Source organism: Peromyscus eremicus, chromosome 12 (assembly GCF_949786415.1).
Source record: "Peromyscus eremicus chromosome 12, PerEre_H2_v1, whole genome shotgun sequence".
Lineage (NCBI taxonomy): Eukaryota > Metazoa > Chordata > Mammalia > Rodentia > Cricetidae > Peromyscus > Peromyscus eremicus.
In genome coordinates, this window is record NC_081428.1 from 50,271,453 (window position 1) to 50,285,377 (window position 13,925).

General features: G+C 50.3%; 1 protein-coding gene across 4 annotated transcripts in view; it reads left to right on the forward strand.

Annotated features, from left to right (window-relative positions):
* The window catches only part of Boc (BOC cell adhesion associated, oncogene regulated), a 76,696-nt gene that overhangs the window by 54,152 nt on the left and 8,619 nt on the right, over positions 1-13,925 (forward strand). For 2 of the 4 annotated variants that reach the window (XM_059277533.1, XM_059277534.1), the window contains exons 4-10: positions 1,631-1,777; positions 3,643-3,786; positions 5,098-5,391; positions 5,749-6,021; positions 9,588-9,892; positions 13,226-13,388; positions 13,805-13,915. In XM_059277533.1, the coding sequence (XP_059133516.1) occupies positions 1,631-1,777; positions 3,643-3,786; positions 5,098-5,391; positions 5,749-6,021; positions 9,588-9,892; positions 13,226-13,388; positions 13,805-13,915 (1,437 nt within the window). The remainder of the gene's footprint in view (positions 1-1,630; positions 1,778-3,642; positions 3,787-5,097; positions 5,392-5,748; positions 6,022-9,587; positions 9,893-13,225; positions 13,389-13,804; positions 13,916-13,925) is intronic. The other 2 variants (XM_059277535.1, XM_059277536.1) reach the window with 1 other exon arrangement.

Genomic DNA, 13,925 nt, shown 5'->3' on the forward strand with positions numbered 1-13,925 from the left:
ACCTACCTTATCCTTGAGCTCACAACGTGAACCAAGCTTTGTGGGAGAATTCATAGGCCATATAAATGGGCATCTAACTTGTGAAGCTTGGTTCCCATTATATTAATTCATTGACTGTTGACTGTCAGTGGGAGTCAAGACCCAAGTTAGGTTCAGAGGACATATATGAACAAATCTTGGCCCCTGTCCTTAAAGAGTGAGTGGTTTAACACTGAAATGAAAGGGATAATGATCTTTTCATAAACAACCAAAAAAAACAATGAAAAACACAATCAAATAAACAAACAAACAAAAAGCAAACAGTGGGCTTTCTTCCCTACCGTGGCCTGACTGACAGCTTCTACTAAGTAGGCAGCCTCCTTGACCTTGCCAATAACTTGGTCACCAGGTCTCCCTGTGGTGACTATAGTTTATTTGTGGCAGTTATTTCTCATGTTTTGTGAGAAATCTTCTTTCTACCTACCCGGCTTGCCTTTTCTGAGTGATCCATGGGAATACATTGCAAGCAGATAGAGTCTTGCAGAGAAATTTCAGGAAGCCCAAGGCTTAGAGACTGAGCAGAGTTTGGGAATTATCTGCACTCCGAGAGTGGGCCTCCATGGCTTCTTTGGTACCACACTGAAAAGAGTGGCTGGGTAAAATATTTTAGCCCTTTCTTTGTGTTCTGTTAGCTTTATTCCTTCTCTTAAAATAGATTCCCTCTACAATCCTGAAAACCCAGCTTCCTGTTCAGAATGTGGTTTTGTTGTAGAAATGCTCCAGCTTTTCAACAGCATCAGTGATTTGGCCCATGTAAAGAAATTTGTTTTTTAGACACATGAACTGTTTGGGAAACACTCTGCTCTTGCTCCGGATGGGTCTCCATTCTCTCCTAGTTTAGACCCAGTCCTCCCACAAAGCCTACACAGAAGAAATGGCCGCAGGATGCCAGAGGACGCTGAAGCCTTGTGTCAGGACCTTTAGCTCATCTCAGATTCCACATTGGGATGCCACCTGGGGTGTCCTAGTGTCTTGGGAGATCCCTTGTCACCTAGGAGTATCATTAGGACATCCACAGAGCCCCTCCTATCACCTATCAGAGAGGCTTAGTCATTAGTGACCGTAGATTCTGGGCAGCGGCATCTTGGCTATGACCATGGTTGGTAATGGAGTCACTTTTCACTGTGAATGTGTGAGAACCTGGGAGGCTGTTCTTGACAGACCTGGAGGAAAACATCAACATTTCTTTTCATTTTTCTCTTCACTCTCCATTCTCAGAGCCTTCTAACAGTTGTACTTGGACATTTGTGCCCTGGGCATGACCCATATCCAGGACAGCAGAGTAGGACCACCTCACTTTTAGTGTCACAGAAGAAACTGTTGTGGTCACCTCCTAGCATGATTCTCCGTGCCTCCCCAAACATACATTTATAGACACTCCAAGTTTCATTCCATACAATGATGAGGCTGTGCATTCCATTCTTATAAAACTCTATGTACCACCAGAAGCCAAGAAACATCTCATCGTTCTCTTATGGTCCAGAGTGGGTTCTGAAGCTGCTTATTGTGATTTCCAGCAGCAATCCACCCTGGGATGCCACACTGACGTTCTCCGTCTGGGTCTAATCGGAACTGTCCTTTCTCCCCACAGATCTCCAGGACTTTAAGTTAGATGTGCAGCATGTGATTGAAGTGGACGAGGGGAACACAGCCGTCATTGCCTGCCACCTGCCTGAGAGCCATCCAAAAGCCCAGGTCCGGTACAGCGTCAAACAGGAGTGGCTGGAGGCCTCTAGAGGTAAGGAAAGGGCAGGAACTCCAAGGCAAAGCCCAGGAGTGCTGACTTCTGCCTGCTTTTTTGTGTCAGCTGTTGCTACCTCCCTGAGTCCCCAGGATCACATGACAGCCCCAAAGTCAGGCTAGCCAGCTGTCCTCTGCTCTGACAATTGGCTCTAAAAGATGCCAAGGGGGCAGTTTCCACGATGGAGTTCCTCTGCCCTGTCTTGCAGACTTTAACTCATCTTGTGGGGCCCTGGAAGGTGTGGCCAGGCCGCTGCCATTTCATCAGGCGCTCAGCACATGGCGGGCTCCAGATGCTCTCTGTTCAAGGCCTGGCCACCAGGCATGTAGAGGAAAGCTGCCCAGCAAGCCCAGAGTCCCCAGAGCTTCAGCAATTCCTGGTGGAAGGGCATCTTCTCCTACATGGTCTTTTGGTGGTACCTCACAGCTGCCCCCATTTCCCGGGTACCGTGATAATCTCGGCTCTCACAGCTTTCTGCTCAGACCATAGTGGACGTGATGGCCTAGGGGAGGCCACAGTTTGGTCCACAGTGCCAACAAGGAGGTGTGTGTCCATTAAGAGGACACCAGCCTCCCCGACAACAAACTTACATGTAAGGCCAAGTTAGGTCAACTTGTAACTCAAAATGCATACCTTTCATATTATAGATTTTCTTTGCTTATGAAAGGAATATATGTTTGTGATAGAAAGGAGGAAGAGAAAAGAAACTCAGAAAAGACAGAATGCCGCTTTTAAACACCCTGGTCCAACCACTCAGAAATAGCGGAGAGGAGAGGAGAGACGACAGGAGTTCTAATCCCAGTTCCCCCCCGGCAGAGGCTTGGCAGAAGTCCTGGGCAAGGCTCGCTCCGTCTGGCATTTGCCTAAGCAGCTCACACCTGGGTGGCCCAGCAGCAGGCAGGCACCAAGCTTGGTGACACCCTGACTCCCAAGGGGGGCCCTTAGGACAAAGCTCGGAGCTGACTGATGGCCAGCGCTCTGCCTGCCAGGAAACTGAAGGCCACCCCTGTCGCCGTGCTGTCCAGAAGTTGTGAATCTGCCTCCTGCCTAACAAACCTGAACACATGCTTCAGGCCCCACCCGCGACACTCTTGGGCCAGGAGCAGACACAGCCTGCTAGGCCAGTGATGCACAGGATCACAGGATGAGGTTTCGGTGGCTGTCACAGAGAGGGCAATGGCTAGGGGTCAGAAGATTTCCCTCCAGTAGAAGAAATTCAATAGTCAGGTGGCTTAGAGTGGTAAGAATTGCTAAAGTCAATTCCATAAACTCATCTTTTCCCCATTTGCATGACATGAGCTACAATCTTAAGAGCATTTTAGCAGCATACATTCTGCTTTTGTTTCTTTTTTTTCCCTTCAAGACAAGGTTTCTCTGCATAGCCCTGGCTGCCCTGGAACTCACTCTGTAGAATAAGCTAGCCTCGAACTGAGAGATCCGCCTGCCTCTGCCTCCCAGGGTGCTGGGATTAAAGACATACTCCACCACTGTCTCATTACATTCTGCCTTTTTATAAGTGGATCTGAGATATTGATTAACTTCTCAGGATCACACTGTAGCCTGTAGATTCAGAGCTCAAGCCCAGGTTGATCCTGAGCCCTGCATCAGTTCTATCGAGTGTAAGATGATCCTCACAGACCAGCACTAACTCGAGGGCATTCAGCCAAGCAGTTCGGGAGCCTGTAGGCTAGTTAGTTCCTTACACTGGCACCCTGCCCACATGCACTAAGTTTTATGTGGGGAACTGCATTTCAGGCTTTGTTTGATTCTCCCTGGGACCCCTTAACTTTAGGGGACTTTCAGACTGTAAGATTCTGGGCCCAAACTCACCTCATCTTCCTTCTTCCCTAACCTCTCCACAGACAACTACCTGATCATGCCATCAGGGAATCTCCAAATCGTCAATGCCAGCCAGGAGGATGAGGGCATGTACAAGTGTGCCGCTTACAACCCAGTGACACAGGAAGTGAAAACCTCCGGCTCCAGTGACAGGCTGCGTGTGCGCCGTAAGGACCAGACTCACTTGTCAATGATGGGGTATTATGGATAAGGGCCAGCAAACCTGGAAGGAGAGAGGGGGGATCTTGGGATACCCCAGACCAAGTTCAGGGTCAGTAAGCCTAGATGTAGAGGGGTGGCAGCACCCCAGCCTTGCTCGCTGTCACAGCTCATTGCTGTAGAGGGCAACTCCTTTACCTTGTTACTTTGCAAGAGGAATGGGTTTGCTGGGTGGGAATGTCGAGCACAGTGGCTTCATGCAAGTGACCCCTTGTGGACGGCCTCTGGGCCTGCCTTCTCCTAAACTGTGCCCAGTGTGTCCCTCTACTGACAACACAAGGAGGCCCCACGGGTTCCTCCTTTTATGTGTGAACACTCTTCACCTCCTCTGAGTGGCCTCTTAAGGTTCCCCAAGTACTCACTGAGCTAATGCAGAGCACCAGAGGGGATCTTCTCCCAAAGCTATGGGAGCTAAAACTTTTTTCTCTTTATCTTCCTATGGAGAAAAAGAGTCTGCCGGGCGGTGGTGGCACACGCCTTTAATCCCAGCACTCAGGAGGCAGAGACAGGCGGATCTCTGTGAGTTCGAGGCCAGCCTGGTCTACAGAGCGAGATCCAGGAAAGGCGCAAAGCTACCCAGAGAAACCCTGTCTCGAAAAACCAAAAAGAAAGGAAGGAAGGAAGGAAGGAAGGAAGGAAGGAAAGAAAGAAGGAAGGAAGGAAGGAGGGAAGAAAGGAAGAAAGAAAGAAAGAAAGAAAGAAAAGAAAGAAAGAAAGAAAGAAAGAAAGAAAGAAAGAAAGAAAGAAAAGAAGAAAGGAAGAAAGAAAGAAAAAGAAAAAGAGTCTCCAAAACTCTGTGTTTCAAGGGTTATAAAAACGAGAGCTGCCACGGGCTGGCCCATGATATGAATTCCTGGGGCAGACTCTGCAGGGAACACCCCCGCTCCCAGGCTTAGTGGGTTTCTCATCCTGTAAGGGATACCCCGACACTTGGATGCTGAAGTCTAGGTGAGGGCCTAGCAGATCCGACTCTCACTTCGTCCTCAGACTCAGGGTGCACTGCCTGAAGTCAAGCAGGACATACTGCCCATGCCGTTCAGTTCATTTCTCTCGTTCCTCTGTAAGAATCTGTAGTTAAAAGCTTAAGTTACGTTCTCTGTAGGAGGAAGACCTTGTCCCTGACAGGTGGCATGGCACTAGCTGTGCCGTGAGCCTCAGGGGGGGTCGTCCATGCTCTCTTCTGGGGCTAGGCCATCAGAGATAGGCTGGAGGACGCTCACGTCTTACTCCGTGTGTCCCGTCCCTCCTCCCTTCCCCAGGGTCCACCGCCGAGGCTGCCCGCATCATTTACCCGCTGGAAGCCCAGACAGTCATCGTCACCAAAGGCCAGAGTCTCATCCTGGAATGCGTGGCCAGTGGGATCCCTCCACCTCAAGTTACGTGGGCCAAGGACGGGTCCAGCGTCGCCGGCTACAACAAGACTCGCTTCCTGCTGAGCAACTTGCTTATCGACGCTACCAGCGAAGAGGACTCAGGCACCTACCGCTGTATGGCCAACAACGGGGTTGGAGAACCCGATGGAGCTGTCATCCTCTACAGCGTCCAGGTCTTTGGTGAGCACCTTGGTGGATGTCCCCCCCTCTTTAATCTTCCCTCTGACTTTCCTGGCTGTTCTAGAAGCATGTAACCTAGCTCAGAGAGGGTTATGTTGTGAAAGGCCGCAGAGCTGGTAAGTGGGGAAGCACATTGGAGAGGCAGAGACTCTTAGGTCTCAGGGCTAGGGCCCTGGATCCTGGTGTGTTCTTTAGCCACCTAGACATTTCCTCTCCCCCTACCTCCCTCTCCTCTCATAGGAAGAGTCCAAGAGCCAAGGAAGAGGAAGCCATTCAAAGGCAACGTCTTATTCCCGTCTATGTGGTTTAGGGGTAGGAAAATGCAGGCCTTCTCATTCTGATCTGTTTTCTCCACAGAACCCCCTGAGGTCACTGTGGAGCTGTCCCAGCTGGTCATCCCATGGGGCCAGAGTGCAAAGCTCACCTGTGAGGTCCGTGGAAACCCCCCGCCCTCTGTGCTGTGGCTGAGGAATGCCGTGCCCCTCACCTCCAGCCAGCGCCTCCGGCTGTCTCGCAGAGCCCTGCGTGTGGTCAGCGTGGGGCCGGAGGATGAAGGCGTGTACCAGTGCATGGCTGAGAATGAAGTTGGGAGTGCCCACGCTGTGGTCCACCTGAGAACTGCCCGGCCAGGTGAGTGCAAGCAGCCCAGAGGTCAGAAATGCCAGCCGAGCGGGCATACAGTCCTTTTCTCAAACAAAATCCAACCTAGTGACTTTTAGTTGCAAGTTCAAAATCACACTCCCTTACTAATAAGTGTGTAAATTTGCAATAGTGAATGTGACCTATTTGGTGGAATTTTAAAAAATGAATTTATTTTCCAAGTACGTGGGCTTCCATGATTATGTCGAATCAAGCTTAACAACCAGGGCTTTAAAACAAGGGAAAGTAAGGCCTTTCTTTTTAGCTTGAGTCATTCCAATTGGCCCTTGTATTGACTGGGCACCTATAATGCTCAGCACGGATCAGGTGAGTTAGAGAATGCAGAACATGAGAAAGACCCCCCCCCCCATTAAAAAAGCTTCCTATAAAGGAGACGAAACCATGGAAAGAATCTGAGAGAAAACTACAGTGGATGATACAGTGTGGCGTCATCATTATCAAGTGCCAACATCCTATGGTGGGGCGGGGCGGGCTGGAAAAGTCTGTGGAGGTAATTATCACCACGCTGCTCTTGGCTTCTAGATTCTCAGAGAGCATTCCCAGTTGAATCCATGTCTCCTGTTACCTCAGTGGAGAAGGAAAAGACTGTCACTGTGTGTCAGTGTTAAAGTTTCATGGTAAAAGGACATGTCCCCAGCCCAACATAGAAAAGAGAACCAAGGTCCCGGGGTCTCCTGAGCAAACTGAGATAATTCGTGTATGTTCACTGTTCATCACTGGGACAGATACCCTAGGGGAACAACTCCAAAGGAGGAAAGGGGTTTCTGGCTCCTGGCTTCAGTCTCTCATAGCAAGGAGGGTATGGTGGGGCAGAGCCACTCACAGTCAGGAGACACCAAGAGAACGCCTGCTACACTAACTGCCTTTATCTTTTCCTCCGTTTTATTCCCCTGGCCTATAAAATGGCAGTGCCTATGTTGGAGGCCGGCTTTTCCCTTTTGTTAATCTTCTCAGGAAACACCTTAATCTCTAAACCCAGAGGTGTGCTTTGCTAACCTGCTACATGCTCCCCCAACCAAGCCAAGCTGACAGTCAAGATTGACCATCACCAGTCTATCCTTTGTCAATTGGAGGATCCGAGTTCAGTGCCCAGAACCAACGTCAAGTAGCTCACAACTACCTGTAACTCTAGTTCAGGGGCTGTGACTCCCTCTTCCGGCCTCCACAGGCTTTTGCACTCACATAGTGCACACACACACAACACACACACACACACACACACACACACACACACACACACACAACAAAAACTCATACATTTACATACACATGCATAAAAAATAAATCTTAAAAGAAGTCCAAGTTCAAAGTCTCTTCTGGGACTCACGACAAACTCTTCACTGCAAGCCATTCCAGAATAAAAGACCAGCTGTATGCTTTCCACGCACAGCAGTACAGAGTAAACACGCCCATTTCAAAAGGATGGAATGGCCTAGAGAGAAGAGACGGGAACACAGCAAGACCAAAACCCATCAGGACAAGCCTTAAGTCACGCAAAATCCATACCCAGTATCTAGGACAACCTAAATGTGTGCCTCGGCAGTCTTGGGCATTTGCAGCCTGGCCTCTCTCTTGGGTTGGCTCCATGCATTACCTGTTGCTCTCCTTGGCAAGCATTCCATGTTTGAGGATATCTCTAACTTTCCTGGGACTCTGTTGCGCCCCACAGCTGCATGCTGCACTGTCTCAAGGGCTCCCACAGGTATTGTGATCTTGCTATACATTGCCTGGTCTCTCAGGCCTTCCTTTAAAATCAGGGAGGAAGCGTCTAGGACCTCACAGCTCTTGCGTTCTGCGTGTCTAGACAGCTAGGCCCTTGTGGATGGCACTAAGGTCCTTTGTTTGCCCAAGCAGTAACCTGTCCCATTTGGATCATACCTACAACACAGTGGTCAGTGGATGCCTGGATGGATGAATGACGGGGAAGCACTTCCCTAAGTGACCTGTGTGAACAGGGTGTCCCAGCATTCTCACCTCAGAGCAAAGCCTTTCAAATGATTTAAAACCTTTCCATGCTTGAGGCTGCCCTGAGTGGGGTCCAGCCATTTCATGACATGCTCTCAAGATGCCTTTTGTACCATCTTGGTGCAAAGTATGTGGCTTCCTCTTAATGGCTCTGATAGCTTTAACCACCTCCATGGCCAAGTGTGTATTTTTCAAATCCTTTTGGCATCCTTCTTCTTCCTAACGCTCGCCACAGGCCTTGTAAAACCATCTAGCAATAAGCATGCGTGGCCCGGATGCTGGACCACTTTGTAATTTCCTCTCGTTAGTCTGCCTCTTTCCAACTTAGCTTTCTGAGAAGTCTTTGCCACTGTGTCACATGCATGGCTTCCAGGCCAATTCCTAGCAGAGTTCCTGTTCAGTCTTGTCTATCTATCTGAAGTTCTTAAGTCTATCTTAAGTCTATCTTGTTCTAGCTTAAGGACAATCTCCCCTGGCATCCCCATCAGCATCCTGCTCTTCTGGGCTCCCACGAGAACCCCACTGAGTTCTGCTGACAGCACCCTAGAGCTTCCTTAGCACTCATGTCCATTCTACAAATCCCTCCTGTAAATCAGCACCCAAAGGCACAAGAACCGTGAGGCACATTGAGTTGCAGCCTCGATCCCACTTCCCTGGTGCCGATTTTCTGTGCCCATTACTTTTTCCAGCATTGAAACAGATGAAATAACTTCAGAGGAGAGAACAGCTCCAAGGGAAGGAATCATTTGTGCTGGTCCAGGGTTTCAGAGGTTTTAGGTGCAGAGCTCTTAGGTAAACTGAGTCTGGGCCCATCGTGAGGCAGAACTTCGTGACACTGTGACAGAAACTGTATGGCTGGTAGTAAACAGAGAGGAAGGGACTCGGGGGAAGGATAACCTTCAAAAATATGCCACAGTGACCTACTTCCTCCAGAGAGGCCCCACCTCCCCCCAAAATGGCACAATCAGCTGGAAACCAGTCACTTAGCACACAAGCCTGTAGGAGACATTTGACATTTAAACTGTCACATCCGTGCCAATGAGATGGCTCAGCAGGTAAAGGCGCTTCCTGCCAAGCCTGAAGACCTGAGTTCAAGCCCCAGGACCCACATGGACAACCAACTCCCCAAAGTTGTCCTCTCACTGCCATACTCACACTGTGGCAGTCACACAGTCACACATACACACACACACACACACACACACACACACACACATACACACACACACACACACACACGCGCACGCGCACATGCACACTTAATAAAATGCAATAAAAATTTAAGTATAAACCTCAGCATCCCTCAATACACACCCCGAAGACACAGGCAGCAGGTCACCCAGACGCTGCCGGTCTCCCGCCTCCCGACAGCAGCCAGAGGCCTGGTCCAAATGGACAGGCTTTCTTTTCCTTCTGGTGGGACGAGGGCACCAACCTTCTCTTCTGCAGAGTCCCAGGTGGGCTGAGGGTGGTCTCAGGTCTTCTCTGATTTTCTTCTGTTTTCTCCCTGGCAGGTGATCAGGGCCACTAATACCTTCCTCCTTCCCTTCTCTTTCCTGCTTGGTCCTCAGACACGACCCTGAGACCCGGGAGAGATTCTAAGCCGATTGCTGCCACGCCTCCCATGCCACTCTCCAGACCCAGCAGACCTAACCAGACACTGCGGGAGCAACTAGGGCTTGTTAAGCCTCCAACATCGGGACAACCTACTTCCCTGAAGTGCCTGGGAGAGGAGCAAGTCGCCCCCGCAGAGGCCCCCATCATCCTCAGCTCACCCCGGACCTCCAAGACTGATTCATATGAGCTGATCTGGCGACCTCGACATGAGGGCAGCAGCCAGGCACCCATCCTGTACTACGTGGTGAAGCATCGTAAGGTATGACCTTGGCATTGCGCCACCCCTCTCCCTGCAAGCCTCCTCTTAGTGAGGCTGAAGTGAGTCCCCATGTCTCCTGACTTGAAGCCAAGACCCAGTATGCACCACAGTTGTGCCTTTCTGTCTCTTTGAATGTCCATCCTTACCACCTCCTGGAGTGCTAGCGGCAAATCAGGCAGGTGATGTCTCAGAGGCCCACACAGGGCCTCTGCCTGCATGGCGTAAGCTTGGTGTATGTTTACCTGGAAGTTAATGCCAGCTCAAAGTCCAGAGATAACTCACCCCGGGCCCCCCTCTCCCCGCATACCATCACCAGCCTCCCCGATTACCCCCATCATATTTTGGTAATGATCTTTCCATTTCTTTTCCAACCAAAGTAAGCTCTTTTTCAAACGTACCTGCGGGGACTTAAGCAGGGCAAATGGTCTGTCCAGCCAGGAAAGCAAATCTTAGGAAACGAGTGTTCTCCCCGTAGGCTGATACTGTGGTAACTCCAGTTTACCCAACAGGCATTAGGGCTCGTGACACATCGTGATGTTGAGACCTTAGCTGTTTCCCCTCAACAAAGGGAGTCTGTCCAGGAGCTACTGTAGGAGCTGTCAGGGAGAGCCTTTTAGACTATGACAGGGTGTGGAGACAGAGCTGTGCCAGCCCCACGGTCCTGGACACTTCGGTGAGGCAGGCCAAGGCTTTCAGGCTGCCAATCTCCTTCCAAGTTGAACAAGGAAGGCGAGATGAAATTCCTCATGAAACAACATTTCTGCTCACCACAAATTTGCCCTGTTTCTTTCTAATGCCATCAGATAGTAGAAAAGTACTGGGTTTTAAATGGATTAAAATTTTTATTATCAGCAGCCTGCTCTAAACGGGGAGTTTGTATTCATTCAGTTTCTTTTTTAATTATTTCATTTCATTTCTTTTTTTTTTGTTTATAAAAATGTTTTGTGTACTTGGGAGAAAGTACGAAATGAAACTGAAAAGACTTATTCTCATTTTCCTATTCCAAAAGCAAACAGGAAAACAAGACTACCCTTACACAGTGGAGTGTTCTGGCTCTGCACAAACCAGGTCCCTCTTGCAAACACCTCTGGCCTCTCATAGTCTATCCTTTTCTTTGGCTTGCCCTCCCAGGAGACCTGGGAGCCAGGGACGTTCCCAGAGACCTCCAGCGGTCAGAAAAGTACCTAAGACAGAGTAACACCCTGTACCGCCATGCAGTTTCCTGTGTAGACATGAGACACCACCATCCCCACCTCCACCCTACCCCCAGGAAGAGCAAAAGGTGTGCAGAGTTTTATGAAAAGAAGCAGCCTTGTTCAGCCCATGTTCCAGGGCAGGGCTGGTCCCCCTCCCTGTGAGTCGTAGGCTACGATCAGGGAAGGCCAAACATGGTACCCAAGAGACAAAAACCAGTGTGAGAGTAAGAATAATATTTTGCAGGCCAATAGGTGGCCCTGACGCTACCTCCCGCCACAGGCAGGCAGGCAGGCAGGCAAAGACCGCACTGGGGTAATCCGGAAATGCCAGGCCGATGCTGCATTCACCCTCCCAGTGTGTGTGACAGTGACTGATTACCCTTGCATTTTTTATTTTCATTTCTGGGTCCCAGTGGAAGTATGAGGCCAGTGCTGGGAAGGCAGAGGGAGGAGGGGGGTACAGGGAAGTGACAGTCAGGACAGGGCCCCTGCCGAGTCTGGCTTCCATTAGCCTTAGCGCTGTGGAACAGTTGGAGCTTTTAGGCAGACTCGGCCAAGGGGGAAAGTATGTCTTGAAAGACGTTCTTGCTTGTGGAAGTAATATCGCTTAATGGTCATCACCCGGAAAAAAAATGTTGGAATCAGAAGTCAGCATTGGGTTGTGTTTTATTCATGTCCTGTCTTTTATAGGACTTGGGGAATTATTCAGCTGATTTCCACATCCAGGAAGCAAGTTTCCTCTCCTAATCCACTGTAGACCCGGGCTACTGTGTTTGGGTTTCGAGCACCACTGGGGATTCTCAGTTTGTGAAAACCTTTCCCCTTGGAACAAATCCTAGAAGCCCGACGTTAATGAGCTCAGACCATGCCCTTGCCTTGAATGGGAGGTTTTGTTCTACTCTGGAGTACTCTTCTTAGGGATAAGAGCTTTCTCCACCAGCTGTGAGCTTTCTTCATCAAGCCCCAGCTTTCCGTTCTGGAAGGCTTCTGAGAGGCACGGAGCTGGCCCTTCTTAAAAGATGGAGGGTTGTATGAAATAATCTCTCACCGGAGCCTTTTTGGTGCCTGGAGCCCTCTCATAATTTTTTTTAGAGAGCTAACTATTAAAAATTCATTTATAGCTGGGCGGTGGTGGCGCACACCTTTAATCCCAGCACTCGGGAGGCAGAGCCAGGCAGATCTCGGTGAGTTCGAGGCCAGCCTGGGCTACCAAGTGAGTCCCAGGAAAGGCGCAAAGCTACACAGAGAAACCTTGTCTCGAAAAAACAGGAAAAAAAATTCATTTATAATCCTTAGCATGCACCCTGTGTGTAAGCTTCAAAAGCATGGATGGAGAGCGGGAACAGAAATTAAAGTGACATCTCAGAGGGTGATGTATACAGAGAGAGAGAGGAGATGAGCCAGGAGTTGCTTCGGAACCCCACCTGTGCCACGTCATCTAATTGACTTCAGAATACCCCCAAGACATTGTATTCGCCTTGTCTTAGAAACGAAATGGCTCAGGGCTCAAGAGTGAGGGAGTTTGCTCAGGATTATACCGTCGGAACTTGAACTTGGAGTTTTCTACTCCCAGACCCCTGTTTCTAGAACAGGTAACACCGTGCTCTTTGGACTCAAGTGAGGGATTCTGTGCCCACTAGCTCTGCAGCCTCGAACAAATTCCTCAGCTCCCTCAGCTCAGGCTTGAGATGTGGGATCCGAAAGAAGACTGGTTGCTGGGACTTGAGGATAGGCGAGGTAGTGCAGTGCGGTCACAGCGAGAACTCACTGGTGCTCTTCGATTGCTCCAGAGTCTGCCATCATTCTCAACAGTGGCTCTCGTTAGAATATGGATGGGAGGACCTGTGTTCGGCTCAGTATGCGAACAGAGAGAACGTTAGACGAGGAGGTTGCGGGCGATGGGGGGAGGGTTGGCCTCAGGGGCAGCTCCCAGCAGTTTCAGCTTGACTTTCTTGCTACCCTTTGGAGCTTCCCCCATGGGATTATTGCCTGAGAAACCAGGAGGTGGGACCCACAGTTCCACCTGCCCCCAACCTGGCCCACCGTCCATCCCCTGTTCCTGCCCACGTGGGCCCAGGCTGAAACCCTCCCAGACACTAGAGGAGAGACTGGTCCTGACCCCAGTCACCTCCTTCAGCAGGTCACGAACGCCTCTGACGACTGGACCATCTCTGGCATTCCAGCCAACCAGCACCACCTCACCCTTACCAGCCTCGATCCCGGAAGCTTATATGAAGTGGAGATGGCGGCCTACAACTGTGCCGGCGAGGGCCAGACGGCCATGGTCACCTTCCGAACGGGTAAGGTCAAACGTCGTGCCTAGCGCAGAGTTCCAAAGGCCGAGCAAGTTATAGGAGGCCCAGGTGCAAAGACCTGTTCACTTTGCGCAACTCTTCACCCGCAGCTGGATCCTCCTCCAGTGGCTGCCTCTGTGGACTTAGATGCCTGGGCTAAAATGCTTACCTTTCTTCCCGAGATTGATGCGCCACTTCTCTGGCATCCCTCCATCCCTCCCAAGCACAGGGGCCAACAGCAACACCGTAGTAGAGTTGGCCAAAGCTGGGAATTACACCACACTTTCAGTACCCTGAAATCATATTTGTATCACCTCATCATAGCCCTTGGTAGATTCTTAGGCAAAAAGGGATCTTGATAAGGGAGGGCTTGTATGCTCTCTCTCTCTCTCACTTGCTGTTCTTAATCCCTTCTCGACCAGGGCGGCGGCCCAAACCTGAGATCGTGGCCAGCAAGGAGCAGCAGATCCAGAGAGATGACCCTGGGACCAGCCCCCAGAGCAGCAGCCAGCCTGACCACGGCCGCCTCTCCCGTAAGCTCCA